Source organism: Rhinatrema bivittatum, chromosome 1 (assembly GCF_901001135.1).
Source record: "Rhinatrema bivittatum chromosome 1, aRhiBiv1.1, whole genome shotgun sequence".
NCBI lineage: Eukaryota > Metazoa > Chordata > Amphibia > Gymnophiona > Rhinatrematidae > Rhinatrema > Rhinatrema bivittatum.
The window spans coordinates 62,287,490-62,306,513 of record NC_042615.1 but is presented as its reverse complement, the minus strand read 5'-3'; the positions used below and the strand labels follow the sequence as shown (position 1 = coordinate 62,306,513).

The window sequence follows — 19,024 nt, the reverse complement described above, 5'->3', positions numbered from 1 at the left end:
CCAACTCCTTCTACATCCAACCTGCTGTGATTTCGGCTGATTCATTTCAACAACAATACCTCACTGTTACTTCAGCACAAAATGACTCAGCCTCTAGCTTGCTAATCACCCATATGTGAGGACTAGCATCCTGCTTGTCCTGGGATAAAGCAAAATTGCTTACCTTGTAATAGGTGTTATCCCAGGACAGCAGGATGTAGTCCTCACGAAACCCACCCGCCACCCCGCAGAGTTGGGTCCGTTACGTTTTATTATTTTATTTTTGGCTAACGCTTATTGCTACAAAACAAGACTGAAGGGAGACCCCTGTGGCAGGGAATATCATGGCATGCTGGGCATGCTCAGTAGGCACTCCGGTGCCATTCAAAAGTTTCATAGAAACTTTTAAAGAAGTTTTTCCGTACATAGGGCTCCATTACCGATGTCACCCATATGTGAGGACTACATCCTGCTGTCCTGGAAAAACACCTATTACAAGGTAAGCAATTTTGCTTTCTCTCAACTCCCTGACTGCATCCTACTCTTTCCCTCCCTATCTCCATCCCAGTAGCCTCTCTGATTCTCTCTCATTCACCCTCTGCCATCACCCCTTCTAGATTTCACACTCTCCTCTCCTTCCATAACATCTGTGTGTGTGTGTGTGTGTGTCTCAAACGCCTCCCCTCCCATTCATCATCTTTGGCTATCTCTCACTCCCCCATCCCAATCACTCCTGTTAACCTCATTCTCCTTCTCTCCCTTTCATTACCTCTGGCTTTCTGTCCCCCTCCCTTCCCCCTTCACCTTTGGCTCTCTCTCTACCACGATCTTGGCTGTTATACAGTCCCTACCAGCAAAGGTCCTCATTGAGCCACACTCTCTCCCGCTCTAGCCACCTACTTGATGACTCCATGACGCAGCAAGGCCAGTCCTGTTTATCCCTGCCTCTTGCACAATTTGATGTCTCTTTATCGAGTCACCTTGGCTCCTTGCATTGCACCACCTTGCCTTACTACTGCATGGCTCCTATGGCCGCCTTGCCTTGTCCTCTGGTCTCCTTGGCCGCCTCATCTTGTCCTCTGGCCTCTTTGGCCTTCTTGCCTTGTTCCATGGCTGCTTTGCCCTGCATTGTGGCCTTTGGACCTTCAGGTCTAGCTCTACATTGCCTTGTGGCCTGCTTAGGCTTCCTTGTCTATATGTACCCTGCTTTGCATTAGTTTCCTATTTGCCTGTGTTTGTTTATTCTTTGCCTTGTTCTCATGGTCCTTGTCTTGTCCTGCCCAGTCCTCCCTATGGCCCCTGCTCTCTGTGGGCCTTCAGTTCCAGCCCTTGTCTCCCACTACTGTCTTGCCTCCTGTTCCAGCCCCTGTCTTCTGTTTCCAGCCCTTGCCTTCAGTTCCAGCCCTGCTTTCTATTCTAGCCTTGATTCCAGGTCCTCTCCTGCCTGACTGCTATCATGTACCATGCCAGGAAAGTCCTGCCAACCCAGAACCTGTGGGCTCAACCCAAAGGGGAGGGGATTGGCCAGGCAGAAGATTTTGTCCTGCTCTGTCCTGAAATCCTGTACTGCTCCTGGTGGGGGGAATACCAGAATCCAGCCTGCCTGACCATGACACACTCATTTATACCATCACCATCTCTGCCCCACCCCCACCTTGACACCATAGCTGGCTCTTTCATATATACACAAATATATACTCCCTATCACCACCTCTGGCTTTCTTTTGCCCTCAAGGTACAGATACAAAGAAGGTATAATCTAACACTTCTCAAATAGATATATTAATGCTGTATCTAATGATGAGATAGTGAAATGTATTCATAAATGTCAAAAATGATACAATACAATGTTAATGTGCGTTTAATACAAAAAGTTCAAACATATAAGAACATAAGAACCAATTACACAAAATACATGTCAATCATGCAGATACACTATACCAAATATGATGCTTAAATTAAAAACCATATTACTCACACACATCATCCCTCTCCATCTGCCACACTATTTCTCATACAACCCCTCCATCCTATATGGCACTCATGCAGCCCCCTATCCTGATTCTCTCTCATTCTCTCTATTCCCTTCAATCTAGCCCTAGCCTCCTTACACCAGAACCCTTGGGAGCATAAATCTTGGGGACGAATAAGTCTTATTTCTGTTGCTGACTTCAGGGAGCTGGAGAGGGAGACAATATTTACTTCCACCTCATCCCTTCCCAGCATTTGTCCCTCCCTCAATTCTTTTAACATTAACCCCTTTTTCATATCACTCCTCTCAAAAGCATTCACTTCCTCTTGAACTGTCTACACCCCCAAGCATTCTGCCCCGGGCCTTTTGCTCCAATCATCCCGTAAGCAATCACTACTTCTTGTACTACCGCCTCCAAACAAAAACCACCTGCATTTACCCCCTTTTCTCCTCACCCCATTTCAGCATTCACCTTTCCCTTGCAACAAATCATTCTGGCCTGACTGGAGCTCCATATAACTCCCTCTTCCTCTCTGCTGGGAGCACAGTAATCTGCTGGGACTGGGCAATGTTCTCTCCAGCCCCTCCCCTCTGGACAGTGCAGTAAAGAAGAGTGTTCTACTTCAGGCAGAAGGTGAGGTGGAGGGTGAACAGGATGGGGAGGGCTGGGGTAGAGAGCCAACTGGTTCTCCCTGCTGCCTGTCAGCTCCAGCCTTGCCCCCTCCCTTCTTGTCATCCAACGCTGCTGGTCATAGACAGGAGGAGAGGAGCAGAGTAGGAAAGAAGGCAGAAAGCCTCTGCCTCAGCTCTTCCCTCGCTGTCTCCACAGCAACCAGCAGCACCGCAGGGACAGGAAGGGAGGGACTGGAGCAGAATGGCTTGTCTCTACTTTGTTAATGCTGTGTGTGCTCCCTGCTCAAGCCTCTCTCCTCCTGTCCTCCATAGTGCCACCCAGTTGAGATGGGGCAAGGAAGGCAAGAGCCACATTTTCTACATTGAAGAGCTACATGTTGGCCACCCCTGATCTAATAGGTTCTCTATCTATGGTAGTTTAGATTATTTCAAGTAGTATTTATAAGCCATAATTGAAGTTTTGCAAAATATGTGACAGAATGCTTCATTGATGCTTGTTGAAAAAGATTAGGAACATAGGATTATGCAGGAAAATATGCTGCAGGATTAAAATTTGGTTCATAATGGATATAAATAACAAGTGATTATAAATGGCTTAATATCAAGTGGAGTACCAAAAGAGTCAGTCTGTTTAAATTCACAAATGACTTAGGAATGCATACTGAAATTTTAGACTACTTGGGCACTGCCTGAGGATGGGGGAGCTCAGTAGATTTTGAAAGTTTTCATCTTTAATCAGCTCATTAACCTTGTAAATTTGTCAACTTTATCCATCTATTTGGCTGGATTTTGTTCAACTGCATATGTAATTGGGCCAGCTGAGACTGATCTGTTATGTTAACATAAATGTCTATTGTATATCTGTTGCAGAAGAAACGTTTGGTCACTTTAAGATTGATACCAACAGTGGGGAGTTAAGAACAAGTGAGGTTCTTTCATATAGTCGAAGATCCCTCTACAGAATAACTGTAACAGCATATGACCAAGGAACACCTCTCCTTCAAGGGCATGCAGTCATTAACATACAGGTAAACTCAAATTTTACTGCTTAAGTGCAGTTGATAGAAGGTTCTTCAGCTTTGATTCCATTTCTCTGGATGTATCCTATGTTGGAGAGAGATGTAAATTTGAAACTATATTTTTAGAGTCTATGTTTAGGAATAAATAATTGTGTATCATATGTGATAGTGGTTAGAGCAACAGGCTAAGAATGAGGAAAATCAGGGTTCAAAACCCACAGTATTTCCCTTGTGGTCTTGGGCAAGTCACTTTACCCTCCATTGCTTCAGGAACAAACTTAGTGGGCCATTCATCAAAGTGCATTTAGGCCCAGACTCGCATTGCATGCACAATAAATAGTGCCAATATGCAAATTGTAAATTTAGTATGCATGTGGGAGAAGTTAATGCAAATTAAGGTGTCCTACCACATTCCGCTATAACTTAACGCACACTAACACAGGATTTAAGGTCTGAAATAATTACACCTTTTTTTATGGTACAAGGGAAACAAAGATTTTAGCATGCGCCCGCAGCTATTATTGTGGATTGAACCCATTATCATATGCAATTAAAAGAGGTCTTCTATCAGACATACCTACCAGACCTTCCTGGGCCAATAAAAACACCTGTTCTTACCTCGCCAGTCTTCATAAACTCATAATATTTGTGGCAAGTTTACTTGTTGGGGGATACTGGATGCTTCATGTTTATCCTGTTGGACTCTATGCCATCCCGGACATAAAGCGCCACACCGCCTCCCGGGGGCTCCTCTCTGTCATTACAATTGTCACGATCACGCCCCTCCGCTCAGCACTCTGTGTGGACTTTGCTGGGCCTCAGGACTCCCTCTCCGCTCATATCCCACTGTCTGTCCACTCGAACAGCTCCTGCACACCGCTGCTATGGACTCCTCCACGTCTCTAGTCAGAGTGCCAGGCCTAGTCCTGGCACTCCCAAACAGAACACAGAAAAAGGTCTTTATCACAAAAGGGTTTAATGTGATCCTGTAGCCTCACCGGCTGCAGTCCTGTAATAATGCCTGGTTGTCTTTACAAGCCCCACGCCTAACTGCTTAGGTTCTCCTTAACAAGCCCAGAGTTAAACAGCTTTTAAAACCACAATTCCCTTCCAACCTTTCTCATACATCATTTACCAACACAGGATTTACCATCCCCCAACCTCCTGGTTATTACACCTCCATAGAGGAACAGCTGGAGCTTTCCTCTCCCCAGCTTACCTCCATCTCCTCCTCCCTGACTCTGAGGTGCCGGGCTTTTGTGGCCAGCTCCACCACGGCGGCACGCCCTCTTCCTCAGCTTCCATGGACTCTGCTGAGTCATAGGGATCAGTCCCTATTTCCTCCACCTGTTCCTGCTCACTTTCCAGCCAGGGGTCAGGTGCTGGTTCAGGGAACCTGGGAAGTGTAGTCTTTCTCATCTTCACCTGGGCCCCCTGCTGTCTGGCTCTGGTATTACCTGCCGCCTTATGGTGTCCTGTCAGTTCCTGCTCTCGGCAGTGCTGCACTACATCACACAATATAATTTGTACCCCAGTATAGCACTGTCCCTTTGGTTATCCTCCTTCCACCATTTTTCTGAGATGCCAATTAAGTCTATGTCATCATTCACTGCTGTACATTCTAATTCTCACAACTTACTTCTTAGACTTCTGGCATTAGCATACAAACATTTCAAAGTTTGTTTTTTGTTTGTATTTTCATTCTGCTTTTTAATTGATAGGGATAAGTTAGAATTTTTTAGCCCAGGAGAGTTTTTAGTTACAGGCACTTGGACTACTTTTCTTATTATTGGAACCTCACTGTCGGGATGCCCTAATTCTAATGCATCATTAGTATCCTTTGAAGATACCTCCCTCTGAACCATGCGCTGCTGAGTGACTGTCTGCTTTCCCCTTTCTTCTAGTTTAAAAGCTGGTCTATCTCCTTTTTAAAGGTTAGCGCCAGCAGTCTGGTTCCACCCTGGTTAAAGTAGAGCCCATCCCTTCGGAAGAGACTCCCCTTTCCCCAAAAGGTTCCCCAGTTCCTTACAAAACTGAATCCCTCTTCCTTGCACCATTGTCTCATCCACGCATTGAGACTCTGGAGCTCTGCCTGCCTCTGGGAACCTGCACATGGAACAGGGAGCATTTCAGAGAATGCTACTCTGGAGGTTCTGGATTTAAGCTTTCTAGCTAAGAGCCTAAATTTGGCTTCCAGAACCTCCCTCCCACATTTTCCTATGTCGTTGGTGCCCACATGTACCACGACAACCGGCTTCTCCCAGCACTGTCTAAAATCCTATCTAGGTGACGCATGAGATCCGTCACCTTCGCACCAGGTAGGCATGTTACTAGGCGATCCTCATGCTGTCTACATTCCTAATAATCGAATCACCTACTATGACGGCCGACCTAACCCTTCCCTCCTGGGCAGTAGGCCTTGGAGACACATCCTTGGTGCGAAAGGACAATGCACCACCTGGACAGCAGGTCCTTGCTACAGGATCCTTTCCTGCTGCACCAGGTGGATGCTTTCTGATCCTGAGATCTTCTTCCTCCAAGGCAGCACCAGGACTGCCAGTCTGAAGTTGGGAGTTGGCTACTGTGTCCCTGAAGGTCTCATCTATATACCTCTCTGTCTGCCTCAGCAACTCCAGGTCTGCCACTCTAGCCTCCAGAGATTGGACTCATTCTCTGAGAGACAGGAGCTCTTTGCATCACATGTACATGTACAATTTCTCACCGACAGGTAAAAAAATCACACATGTGGCACTCGATGCAAAAGACTGTGAAGCCCCCTTCTTGCTGCTGGACTGCTGCCTTCATCTCAACTTTGTTCAGTTCCTAGTTAAGTTTTAGGTTGCTATGGGAGTAGGAATGTGTCTAATTAACATCCTTTAAATATATTAGTGTGTCTGGTAGTGGCCTACAGGGGAATGATCAAACTCTCAATAAGGGTTTTTGTTTTTTGGTTTGGTTTTTTTTTGTGAAAGTGGCACCTGCCTATAAATTAAAGGATGAGCTAGGGGTGGGTGGGTTGGGAAATACAAACAGTCTAACTTCAGTTAAGTCAGCCAGAGTGACTCACTGCTCTCTTGATTAACAATTTTGGTACCTAATCAAACCAAATCACAGTACCTTAACACCTTTCCAAGGTGAGTGTTGAACTTTTCAACCTTTTTACTTAGGTATACACTGCTCCTAGCTTATTTCTAGCTTCTGGCTACTTTTTTTTTTTTAATATACAAACACTAACTTCTGCTTATTAGCTGCCTTACAGACTATTGAAAATAAACACACTAACTACTGCTAATTAGCTGCCTTACTGACTGACTATTTAAAAATACAGTCTAACTTCAGTTTATTCCCTGCCTTGCTGACTAGTAAAAGCACAAACACACACAAACACACTAAATAATATTCCCAAATAGTTAACTTCGTCCCAATTCTTTTAAAAAAGAAAATTTCCCAAGCAAAAACTTACTGATTCCTTTCAGCCACCAGCTAGGTGATCCTCTCCTCTCAGTGCTCTCACTGGATTGTGGGAAAGTTAGGAATTATTAAGAAGGGAATGGAAAATAAAACAGAGGATGTCATAATGTTTGTGTATCACTCCATGGTGAGTCCACACCTTTAATACTGTGTGCAATTCTGGTCACTGCATCTCAAAAAGGATATATTGCACTGAAGAAAGTGCAGAGAAGGGTAACCAAAATGATTAGGGGCATGGAATGGCTGCCCTATGAGGAAAGGTTAAAGAAGTTAGGGCTGTTCAATTTGGAGAAGAGACTGAGGGGGGTTCTGATAGAAGGCATTTAACTAGCTTCCTTTCCCTCCCCTCTCCTCAATCAGCTTTTCCCCATGTATACTGAACGCCCGCTTTACCTTATCTCATGCCGCTGCCCCACGCTACTTAAAATATTGATATATGACTTGTAATTAGTTTTGCACTGTTATGCTTCTCCTGTTTTATGTCTTTGTAGTAGTTCTATGATAACTTACTTATCCCTCTATTCACTTCCATTATGCATCGTACGTTCGCATCTCCCAGTTTGCTGCTCCTTGTTCTCTGTAACTGATTTCTCTCAGTTGTTCCCCCTTGTTCGATGTAAACCGGCATGTCGGTAAAGAAAACCCTTAAATAAAATAAATAAATACGGTAAGTCTATAAAATCATGAAAGGACTTGAACAAGTTCATGGAAATCGGTTATTTACTCTCTCAGATAATAGAAGAACCAGAGGGCTCTCCATGAATTAGCAAGTAGCTCATTTAAAACAAATTGAAGAAAATTCTTTTTCACTCAGTGCATAGTTAAGCTCTGGAATTCATTGCCAGAAGATGTGATTACAGCAGTTAATGTAACGGTTTAAAAAAGGTTTGGATAAGTTCCTAGAGGATAAATCCATAAACTGCTATGATGGTAATTAATAAGCAATAGTAGCTTGTGATCTATCTGTTTGGGTACTTGCCAGGTACTTGTGACTTGGATTGGCCATTGTTGGAAACAGGATATTGGGCTTGATGGAACCTTGGTCTGACCCAGTATGGCATATCTTATGTTCTTATGTTCTTACCTTGGTCATTGGGATGTCATGTTGCTGGTCAGACTGTATGAAGGCACGATTGGGAATCAGATGTTGTCATTTATTTATTTATTTTATTTTATTTGCTTTTATATACCGAGATTCAGCAAATGCCATCACGTCTGTTTACATATAACAATTTGAAAATAAAAAGAGGATACAATGTAACAAAATATAACGAATGAGGGGACAAAATGGGATATTACATGATATAAAGGTCATATATGTTAGAAATAGGAGTGTAATCAATGAATGAAGGAGGGCTGAAAAGAGGGAGAGGGATGGGTTAAGGAGTGTTGTGAAGGTTAAAATAAGAGTGAGGAAAGGGAAGGGAGATAGGATAATGGGAAGTAAGGAGAAGATAAGAATGAAAGAGGGGTGATTGATCTTAAGACATTATAAATGCTTTTTTGCAAGTCACCTCAGAAATGTCAATGCCACAGTATAATGTCTAATGACTCTAAGAGCACCTATATGTCTCCTAAGAAAAGGTTGACATCATTGAACCCAGCGCAAAAATGTGTTAGAAGCTATTTCTCTTGCCTGACCCGTCACAGGTAGCCTTTATCAAATATGGAGATGACACAGTGCTGCAAGGCTGTTTGCAGGTGTAGCTCAGAGCTACTCATGTGGTGCTGCTGTTTGTATGTACCTAGAAAATATGCAGAATAGTTTGCTTTTTGCAATAGCTAGTATCAGTTACAGTTCTTATGTTATCTGTGGCCACCCTTAAAGCACATAGGCTGAGGACTCCTGACATGAACAGCTTGTGGAATGGTCAGTTTCCAAGGTGAGTCACTACTTTTCCGGTGTTTTATGGTTGGAAGCCCTTGCTGGTCCACATGGCTGCTGTTATTTGAGGCCAAGCTGGAAGAGTTGCTGTTTTATAGATTGTATCTCATGTGCTGTTTGTCACTTTTATAGTTAGTGGTGAGCAGGGCAGGTGTGCTGAGACACTCTGTCAGCTCTGTGTATAGCCCAAAGGCTACAGAAGGTGTTGTCATCTGATGACCTCAGGAGCCTACAACCTGCCTCATTCTCAAACTTATCCCTGTACTGAATGTATGGAGCAACAGTTCCCAGAGATGTCATGTGGTTGGCATGTTGGCTTATCCAGGGCTTCCCAAACCTGTCCTGGGGACCCCATAACCAGTCGGGTTTTTAGGATATCCTCAATGAATATGCATGAGATTAATTTGCATACCATGAAGACTCAGTATATGTAAATTGATCTCATGTATATTCATTGTGGATATTCTGAAAACCCGACTGGCTGTGGGGTCCCCAGGATAGGTTTGGGAAGCCTTGGCTTATGCACTTTCTGTTTTGGTCTCTTCAGAGACAAGCATTTCCTGTCATCTGAGGGCTTGAGGGGTCCATGTCAGTACCTCTAAGAAAGTGGTTATCATATATGCTTCTCAGAGATGTCTGTCATGTTGGCAGGTGTACCAAAATTTCTGTGCATTATTCAGACTCTGACTCCCTCTTTATCTGTTAGGGACCAGGCAGCTTCAGACATCAATGATGGATGATTACAGACTTGCCAGGAACATACTAATTGCCCATTTGTAGGTGCAAAAACTGCTGGAGGTAGTCTGTCCCCAAAAAAGAGCCAACATATATGTGTGACTGTGTGCATCTGAGTGGGTGAGGTGCTGTGTTAACCTTGGTCTACATCTGTGTCTGGGGATGATGTTGGCCTCATTGTTACCTCCATTACCATACTTTTGCATACGCCAGAGCAAGCAGTGTGTATGCATCTATTTTGCACACACTGTCTTTCGCCTCAAGTAATCCTGTGCTTCCACTGTTTACAATAGGTGCCTCAGAGATATACTTTTATTGTATGGGGAGAAAATGGCCTCATGCTTACTCAAAGAACATTCCACCTACGGCTAACACTATTTATTCCTTGTGTTGAGAAAGGGGGATGTTAAACTTGACAGCATCAGACCTCAGATATGGTGTCACATTTCTGGATGAGTAGATATCTGCCTGTAGTGTACACTTTCCACCCCCTGGACACTGATACTCTTCCACCTAGTACTTGGAATGTTCCTAATTGCCCTTTAATTTGGGGGTGTGCATGGTTCCAAGAGCTTCAGCTGCCTGAGAGGATTTGCTGTTGGGGTGGGGGGGGGGAATGCTTGAGACCTGCTAGCTCTCCTAATAGAGGTTCCTTTTTTTGAGACTGTGGTCCACTTACCTTCATCTCTGTAGAACAGATCCTGGGAAGGAGCACAATTGGACAAGGGGCTCCTCTTCTGGTCTGCAGTATGTACTTGTTGCGGTTAGCTACCTTTGTCTTCAACTGGGCCGTTATGTCCCGGTACCTATGGACCAACTGCTCCCCACTGTGTTTCATGCTGCTGAGCCTTGAGATAACCTGGGTGATGGTGCACCAGATGGTGCACCAGATCTGGCCCTTAGTTGTCCTCTCCCCTCTGCCCTCTCTGTCTATCCCTAGCCTGTCTTCCTCTCATCGGACTCACCTGCCTATCCCCTTCCCCCTCCCACCTCCTCCTATCCCTATCCCTTCCCCTTCCCCCTTCCCCCTCCCACCTCCTCCTATCCCTTCCCCCTCCCACCTCCTCCTATCCCTTCCCTCCTCTCTATCTCTACTCCTGGCTCTGGCCCTCCTCCTCCTTCCCCTAGCATTCCTGCCATCGTCCTCTTCCTCTCCTCAAGCCTCTCCACTCCTCTCCCCCACCTCTAATACTCCATCCTTTCCACTCCTCAACACCAACATGCCTTACCACTCCTCCTCACCCAAATACAAAGGAAGAGACAGCCAAACAGGGAGAACCAACAAAAACTTTCATACACACAGATCAAGGCAATAGACAAAGGGAAAGGGAAACAAATGAGAAACAAGCCATATGACACCTCACTCAGAATTCGCTAAATACCTCCAACCAACTACCACCAACTCACCTATTCTCCTCTCCTCTCTCCAGACGCCTGACACATTCTCAGAGGTGCTGCAGGAAGCCGGTATATAAAAATTAAAAAAATAATGTGCTACGCACAAATCGACACATGCCGTGTAAAATGACACACTGACACAACACGCGACACAACGCAACATGAGACACTTAAATTGCCTGTGAGATGCAGTACACAGGAATTTAGTGTAACCTTGCCCTTTTTTTTTTTTTTATTGCGGGTGCTATTTGTGCAATATTTATAGCATTTTAATGAATCTAAGCCTTAGGTTGTAAACACTTTATGGATAGAGAAATACCTACAGTTCCTGAATGTAATCTGCTTTGAAATGCTGAAAAGCAGACTGTAAATCAAATAAATTAATATAGCCTGTTCAAGGGTGGGGAAATACTGTGAAGAGTAGGAAGTGTGTAATTAAGATGTGTAGTAGTAGAGTGTGCACGCTGAGCTCAGGGTATATTGTGTGGTAGAGAGTGGATGGACTATTCAGAGAAGAGAGAGTGAGAGAGAGTGGGGCAGAGCTGGAGAGTTTAGGGAGGGAGCTCAACTTGCATACTGGTTATGCAGATGCAGGGAAACTTTCCTCTCTTTTATAGTTAGATTTTAGAGTTTAGAGTGGGTCAAGGTTCCCTATTGAGCTAGAAATGAAACTTTTCTACTATAGTCATAGGGAAGAAACATAAGAACATAAGAAATTGCCATGCTGGGTCAGACCAAGGGTCCATCAAGCCCATCATCCTGTTTCCAACAGAGGCAAAACCAGGCCACAAGAACTTGGCAATTACCCAAACACTAAGATCCCATGCTACTGATGCAATTAATAGCAGTGGCTATTCCCTAAGTAAAATTGATTAATAGCCATTAATGGACTTCTCCTCCAAGAACTTATCCAAACCTTTTTTGAACCCAGCTACACTAACTGCACTAACCACATCCTCTGGCAACAAATTCCAGAACTTTATTGTGCGTTGAGTGAAAAAGAATTTTCTCCACTTAGTCTTAAATGTGCTACTTGCTAACTTCATGGAATGCCCCCTAGTCCTTCTATTATTCAAAAGTGTAAATAACCGAGTCACATCTATTCGTTCAAGACCTCTCGTGATCTTAAAGACCTCTATCATATCCCCCCTCAGCGTCTCTTCTCCAAGCTGAACAGCCCCAACGTCTTCAGCCTTTCCTCATAGGGGAGCTGTTCCATCCCCTTTATCATTTTGGTTGCCCTTCTCTGTACCTTCTCCATCGCAACTATATCTTTTTTGAGATGCGGCGACCAGAATTGTACACAGTATTCAAGGTGCGGTCTCACCATGGAGCGATACAGAGGCATTATGATATTTTCAGTTCTATTAACCATTCCCTTCCTAATAATTCTTAACATTCTATTTGCTTTTTTGACTGCTGCAGCACACTGAGCCGACGATTTTAAAGTATTATCCACTATGATGCCTAGATCTTTTTCCTGGGTGGTAGCTCCTAATATGGAATCTAACATCGTGTAACTACAGCAAGAGTTATTTTTCCCTATATGCAACACCTTGCACTTGTCCACATTAAATTTCATCTGCCATTTGGATGCCCAATCTTCCAGTCTTGCAAGGTCCTCCTGTAATGTATTACAGTCTGATTGTGATTTAACTACTCTGAATAATTTTGTATCATTCCTTTCCAGATCATTTATATATATATATTGAAAAGCACCGGTCCAAGTACAGATCCCTGAGATACTCCACTGTTTACCCTTTTCCACTGAGAAAATTGACCATTTAATCCTACTCTCTTTTTCCTGTCTTTTAACCAGCTTGTAATCCACGAAAGGACATCACCTCCTATCCCATGACTTTTTAGTTTTCGTAGAAGCCTCTTATGAGGGACTTTGTCAAACGCCTTCTGAAAATCTAAATACACTACATCTACCTGTTCACCTTTATCCACATGTTTATTAACCCCTTCAAAAAAATGAAGCAGATTTGTTAGGCAAGACTTCCCTTGGGTAAATCCATGTTGACTGTGTCCCATTAAATCATGTCTTTCTATATGCTCTGTGATTTTGATCTTGACAATAGTTTCCACTAGGGATGTGAATCGTTTTTTGACGATTTAAAATATCGTCCGATATATTTTAAATCGTCAAAAATCGTTAGAGGTGATATATAATAGGAATTCCCCTGTTTATCGTCAAAAATCGTAAATCGGGGGAAGGAGGAGGGCGGGAAAACCGCACACTAAAACAGCCCTAAAACCCACCCCGACCCTTTAAAATAAATCCCCCACCCTCCCGAACCCCCCCAAAATGTCTTAAATTACCTGGGGTCCAGTGGGGGGGTCCCGGTGTGATGTTCCACTCTCGGGCCACCGGTGCGTTGATAGAAAGGTAGCGCCGGCGCCATTTTGGTTCCTGTCCCCTGACGTCACGAGTGTAGGAGATCGCTCCCGGACCCCCGCTGGACCCCCAGGGACTTTTGGCCAGCTTGGGGGGGCCTCCTGACCCCCACAAGACTTGCCAAAAGTCCAGCGGGGGTCCGGGAACGACCTCCTGCACTCAAATCGTGTTGCCGTAATGCAAAATGGCGCCGGCCATATGGCCGGCGCCATTTTGCAGTACAGCAATATGGCCATACAGGCGGCGCCATTTTGCAATGAGTATTGCAAAATGGCGCCGGCCGTATGGACATTTTGCATTACGGCAACACGATTCGAGTGCAGGAGGTCGTTCCCGGACCCCTGCTGGACTTTTGGCAAGTCTTGTGGGGGTCAGGAGGCCCCCCCAAGCTGGCCAAAAGTCCCTGGGGGTCCAGCGGGGGTCCGGGAGCGATCTCCTACACTCGTGACGTCGCGGGACAGGAACCAAAATGGCGCCGGCGCCATTTCTATCAAATGCACCCATGGCCCGAGAGTGGAACATCACACCGGGACCCCCCCACTGGACCCCAGGTAATTTAAGACTTTTTGGGGGGGTTCGGGAGGGTGGGGGATTTATTTTAAAGGGTCGGCGTGGGTTTTAGGGTTGTTTTAGTGTGCCCGAGAGTGGAAGATCACACCGGGACCCTCCCACTGGACCCCAGGTAATTTAAGACATTTTGGGGGGGTTCGGGAGGGTGGGGGATTTATTTTAAAGGGTCGGGGTGGGTTTTAGGGTTGTTTTAGTGTGCCGGTTTTCCCGCCCTCCCCCGATTTACGATTTACACGATATTTAAAAAAACAAAACTGCGACGATCCGATTCCCTCCCCCCCCCAGCCGAAATCGATCATTAAGACTATCTATCACACGATTCACATCTCTAGTTTCCACTATTTTTCCCGGCACTGAAGTCAGGCTCACTGGTCTATAGTTACCCGGATTGCCCCTGGAGACTTTTTTAAATATTGGGGTTACATTGGCTACCCTCCAGTCTTCAGGTACAATGGATGATTTTAATGATAGGTTACAAATTTTAACTAATAGATCAGAAATTTCATTTTTGAGTTCCATCAGAACCCTAGGATGCATACCATCCGGTCCAGGTGATTTGCTACTCTTTAGTTTGTCAATCTGGCCTACTACATCTTCCAAGTTCACAGTGATTTCGTTCAGTTCGTCTGACTCATCACCCCTGAAAATCATCTCCGGAACTGGTATCTCCCCAACATCCTCATTAGTAAACACGGAGGCAAAGAATTCATTTAGTCTTTCTGTTAGGTTTAAAATATTTCCTTTGGCAAGAAAAAATTAAAATGAAATTCCATGTATTCAGATTTGGATAATTTTTCTTATTAGAAGCTAAAACATTAATCATAATAAGCATTGTAAATAATAGAGAGCAAATTATGTGTTTCCTCTTAGTTTTGGGGTTAGCTAAAGCTGCTGTTAAAATTCTAAAGTTGTAGAACATTCATATGAATTCTTTACTTTGACCTTAATTCTGTGTGTGATTTTGGATGAGTCACTTTATCTTCTTGTGCCTCGGTTTAGTAAACTGCAACTGGGAATAACAAGTGGCCCTGACCATGTGTCCCCCAGTTTCATATAAAAGTGCTTTAGTCATAGTGAGTTATGTTGTCGTACCTATCTCAATACCAAAAGGCAAGCATTTATGAAGGTCATGAGAAACTAATCTAAGATCATATTTAAAAGTATTATCTCAGAGTTGTAAATTCAGTTAGGCTGTATATTATTATTTAGGTTAAGGCAATATTGCTGACAGGATTTTATTTTTTTAATTTTATTCCATAGTGATATAGAATAGAACATCACAATTCCCTTTTTTATTTCTCATTTGTATTTGAATCCCCAGGGAAACTACAGTTCCAAATCCTTAATCAGTACTGTCAGCTGGAGGCCATGGGTAGCTGTTTTTTTGAAGTTTTTAAAAGTTACTCTTAATGATCCACCTTCATTATTTTGAGTGTGAGGAAAGCAGAATACTGCTGTTACCCCTTACTCCTTATCATGTATTCCTTGTTTTGATTCTCATGTTTACCTATTCACTATTCCCCATAATACCCTCTCGTAATACTTGATCAATTCTAATTCTATTCTTGTTCAATTTTTGTTAAATTATTGTTAAATTATGTTCATATTGTTCATATTGTTAAATTATGTTCATATTGTTCGCTGTAATTTCCAACTGCTGGTTTGCTGTAAACCGAAGCGATATGTACTTGTACATGATCTTCGGTATAAAAAAGTCTTTAAATAAATAAAATAAATACCTTTCTTAACAAATTTGTGCTTGAACCATTCTGATCCATGTAAAACTTGAAAAATGGCTGAATCAGTTAACACATGACCTTTAGGGAAAGAAATCCTTGATCATGAAAAAGTGCCCAAATTTTATCCTAAAAGATTTACCGAAGATTAGAAATAGTAGATTTTTGGACAAAAAAGAATGAAAACAGAATAAGATCTATGAGGGTAACTTTGCTTCTATGCGTTACACACAGAAAAGGCCATTTACAAAATTGATGGCCTGATGACAGGTAAATAAATGCATGTATGTAGAGTTTGCACGCACATTTATTCGGTGTAAGCTGAGGCATTCCCAAGCGAGAGCTTGTGAAGTAGTTTGCACTTAGATATATACTTTTGCATATAAAATGTAAAAACTAAAACTAAATAAAGCCCAAAGAAAACTGTTTCAGGCAGAAGCAGCTCTATCAAGTGCAGGCGAAAATAGTCTAAACATTTATTATAGACTGGATTTCAGCAAGCCAGGACTCGTGCTTGACCTCTTTTAAAACACAAAGATTCCTGGACCTCTCAATCTCCACCCGTATAAACCAGTAACAATAGAAAAATCCTTTTTCAATAATTTTGCCAATGCAGGTAACACCATCTAAACATTGGTCAAAACTAAACATATTTAGATCCAAATGTAGCATCGGTAATTTCCGAACAGCTCAAGTATGTATCAGTGATGACTAAAGAACTGTAAACCCAACCCCATATAACATTTACCAGAATGTTTCTATTCACAATTTTTTAGGTGTAATTGTATGTGAGTAGTTTTGGTGGGATAATTTCATAAAGGAAAGTAGGTGCATACTTTGTCTTTGAAAATTAATGGAACTTATGTGTCTATTTGCTGTCAAATTTATGCCAGGTGTTTCAAAATTACCTCACTATAAGGGGAAGGAAAAATATAAAAGAATGGACTAGTTAATATTGAAATGAATTTGTGCAGAGCTGTTGAATCTGAAAGACTATTTAGTTACCGGTACATTAAAATGATATGCCAGTAAAATCAAGTTAGTAAGGAAATGGCTCTTGCAGTTGAACAGTTATAAAAGGGAAGAGTAGAAATTATGCATTTCTTCAACCCTTATATAGCAACATTAAACATTTGCAATATTTCCAACATTGTTTCAGATCATTCCGGTATCCAAAGAGAACATTTCAGTTGTTCAAAATATCAGGCACTTGGTCATACCAGAGAATGTTAAGCCTGGACAGTTGATATTTTCTGTGAAATCGCCTGATGATCATCTACAGGCTAATCAAAAAATGCATTTCAAGATCGCTGATGAAGATGATGATATCTACTTTGACATTGATAGCATCACAGGGGATGTTTTCCTCTCCAAGGAACTTGATTATGAAACAACTTCTCACCATCTCCTTAGAGTGGATGCAGTGGACCTCAACAAGATACCTGTGCAGAATTCTACTGTTATCCTTGGCATTGACATAGAAGACCAGAATGACCACACCCCTTTTTTCCTTGATAATTTTGTAGTTCTCAGCATTGAGGAAAATGTCCCTGTTGGTACATTGTTGTATACATGTGATGCAAAGGATGGAGATGGCAGTTTAGTGAACAGCAAGGTGCAATATTCTATGCATGCCAGTGACTCCAGTGAAAATCTTTTCCAGATTCATCCATATAATGGAACCATAACCACAGGGGTCCTACTTGACAGGGAGCTCACACAATCTATTATCTTTACAGTGACTGCTGCAGATCAGGCAGTAAATATAGCTGAACGCCGGGTGAGTTCCATGACAATAAATGTTGTCATATTGGATAAGAATGACAACAGCCCAAGCTTTGTGTCGTTACCTGTTTCTTATGTAATGGAAGACGCAGAGGTGGGCTCCTTAGTGCATCACATAATTGCTGAAGATCCAGATGAAGGCAGCAATGGAAAAGTTATGTACCACATTCTCTCAGGCAATGAAAACAAAGTATTCCTGCTACATAACTTAACAGGTAATGTAGTAAGATATCACCTTTAATTATTGTTGAGTACCTATTGAAGATTGTGTATATTCACTGCATTCATGTATTACTGTACTGTGCCCATGCATTTGCATTCAAAATGTTTAAATGCATTTAGAAATGTTTCTGTGTATAGCCACATACAGTTCTTTGTCTTCCCAAAGCTCTTTTAAAAGGGGTCTTGATATAAAGTTCATGCACCCAGTACATTAGAAGTCCACTGTGAGTGCACTGTTCTATAATAACACATATTTATGGCATGAAAACTTGTGGCGTGACTAACCTAAATGTAACTAGTTCAAGCCAGTGCTGTAGGGTCTCTGACAAGGAGACCATATATCAAATCACAGAGCTTTTACAATTGGAGGCATATGTTTTTTATATTACCTAGTTTTTTTGGTTTTTTTTACGGTTCCATTCCTTTAAGCAGGAGAATGTTCAAGTAACTTTCTTTGGCTTCAGTTCTGCAAAATTTCAAAGGTATGTTATTGACCAAGTATTTGGTGATATGTGGCCCACGATGTGCTGGAAACTAGATATTCGGGCTTGCTTGGGCAATATTCATCTTTGTCCTGTGGAGATTTATTCCTCTATATAATCTTTTATACATATCTGAATTTTACAGACCAGATACTTTTGTGAATAAAAACTGAGTATTCTAGTGGTTAGGCCACAGATTTGTAAAATCTTTATTTTTTTTCTTTAATCTATCTTTGACGCATTTTTGAGACACATAAGCAACTGAGGCCTTATTTCCATAGCAAAATTTTCTGGTGTTCACATTCTATGTTTGTCAAACATTTGGAGCATCATTTTCATGCAATATGCTGTATAAAACCACATCCCATCCTTGATTGCACCAAGACTTCCTCCTCACCTTCCAATCTTCCAAACCCTGGCTGGGAGTGGTAGTCTCTTATCTGCTCCCAATGCTTCCAGCTGCCCCTACAATTTCAGCATTCCAGGAAGGAGGGTGGGAGTCCTGGCTCAATCCAGGGGAGCTTGGGTTACTGACTAGGGTTGGTGGGCGAGTGGGTCAGTGAGGTGGACAGTGGATTGGCTGTGTTGTGCTTAAAACGGGGAAGAAAGGAGGTGGTGTCTGGCCTTGGGGCACTAATCTCCAGAGCTTTATAGATATTTTTTAAATTGGAGGGGGTGGGGAGAGTCATGGCCCACTCTGCTGAGACAGAGAGGAGGATACTATGCCTGGGCAAGG

At 42.8% G+C, this 19,024-nt stretch overlaps 1 protein-coding gene across 1 annotated transcript in view; it reads left to right on the top strand.

Annotated features, from left to right (window-relative positions):
- Positions 1-18,186, top strand: part of DCHS2 (dachsous cadherin-related 2) — a 243,486-nt gene extending 225,300 nt beyond the window's left edge. Inside the window, exons 8-9 of the mRNA XM_029611289.1 lie at positions 3,455-3,612; positions 16,959-18,186. Of these exons, the coding sequence (XP_029467149.1) occupies positions 3,455-3,612; positions 16,959-17,825 (1,025 nt within the window). The 3' untranslated portion in view covers positions 17,826-18,186. The remainder of the gene's footprint in view (positions 1-3,454; positions 3,613-16,958) is intronic.
- Positions 18,187-19,024: the final 838 nt, after the last annotated feature.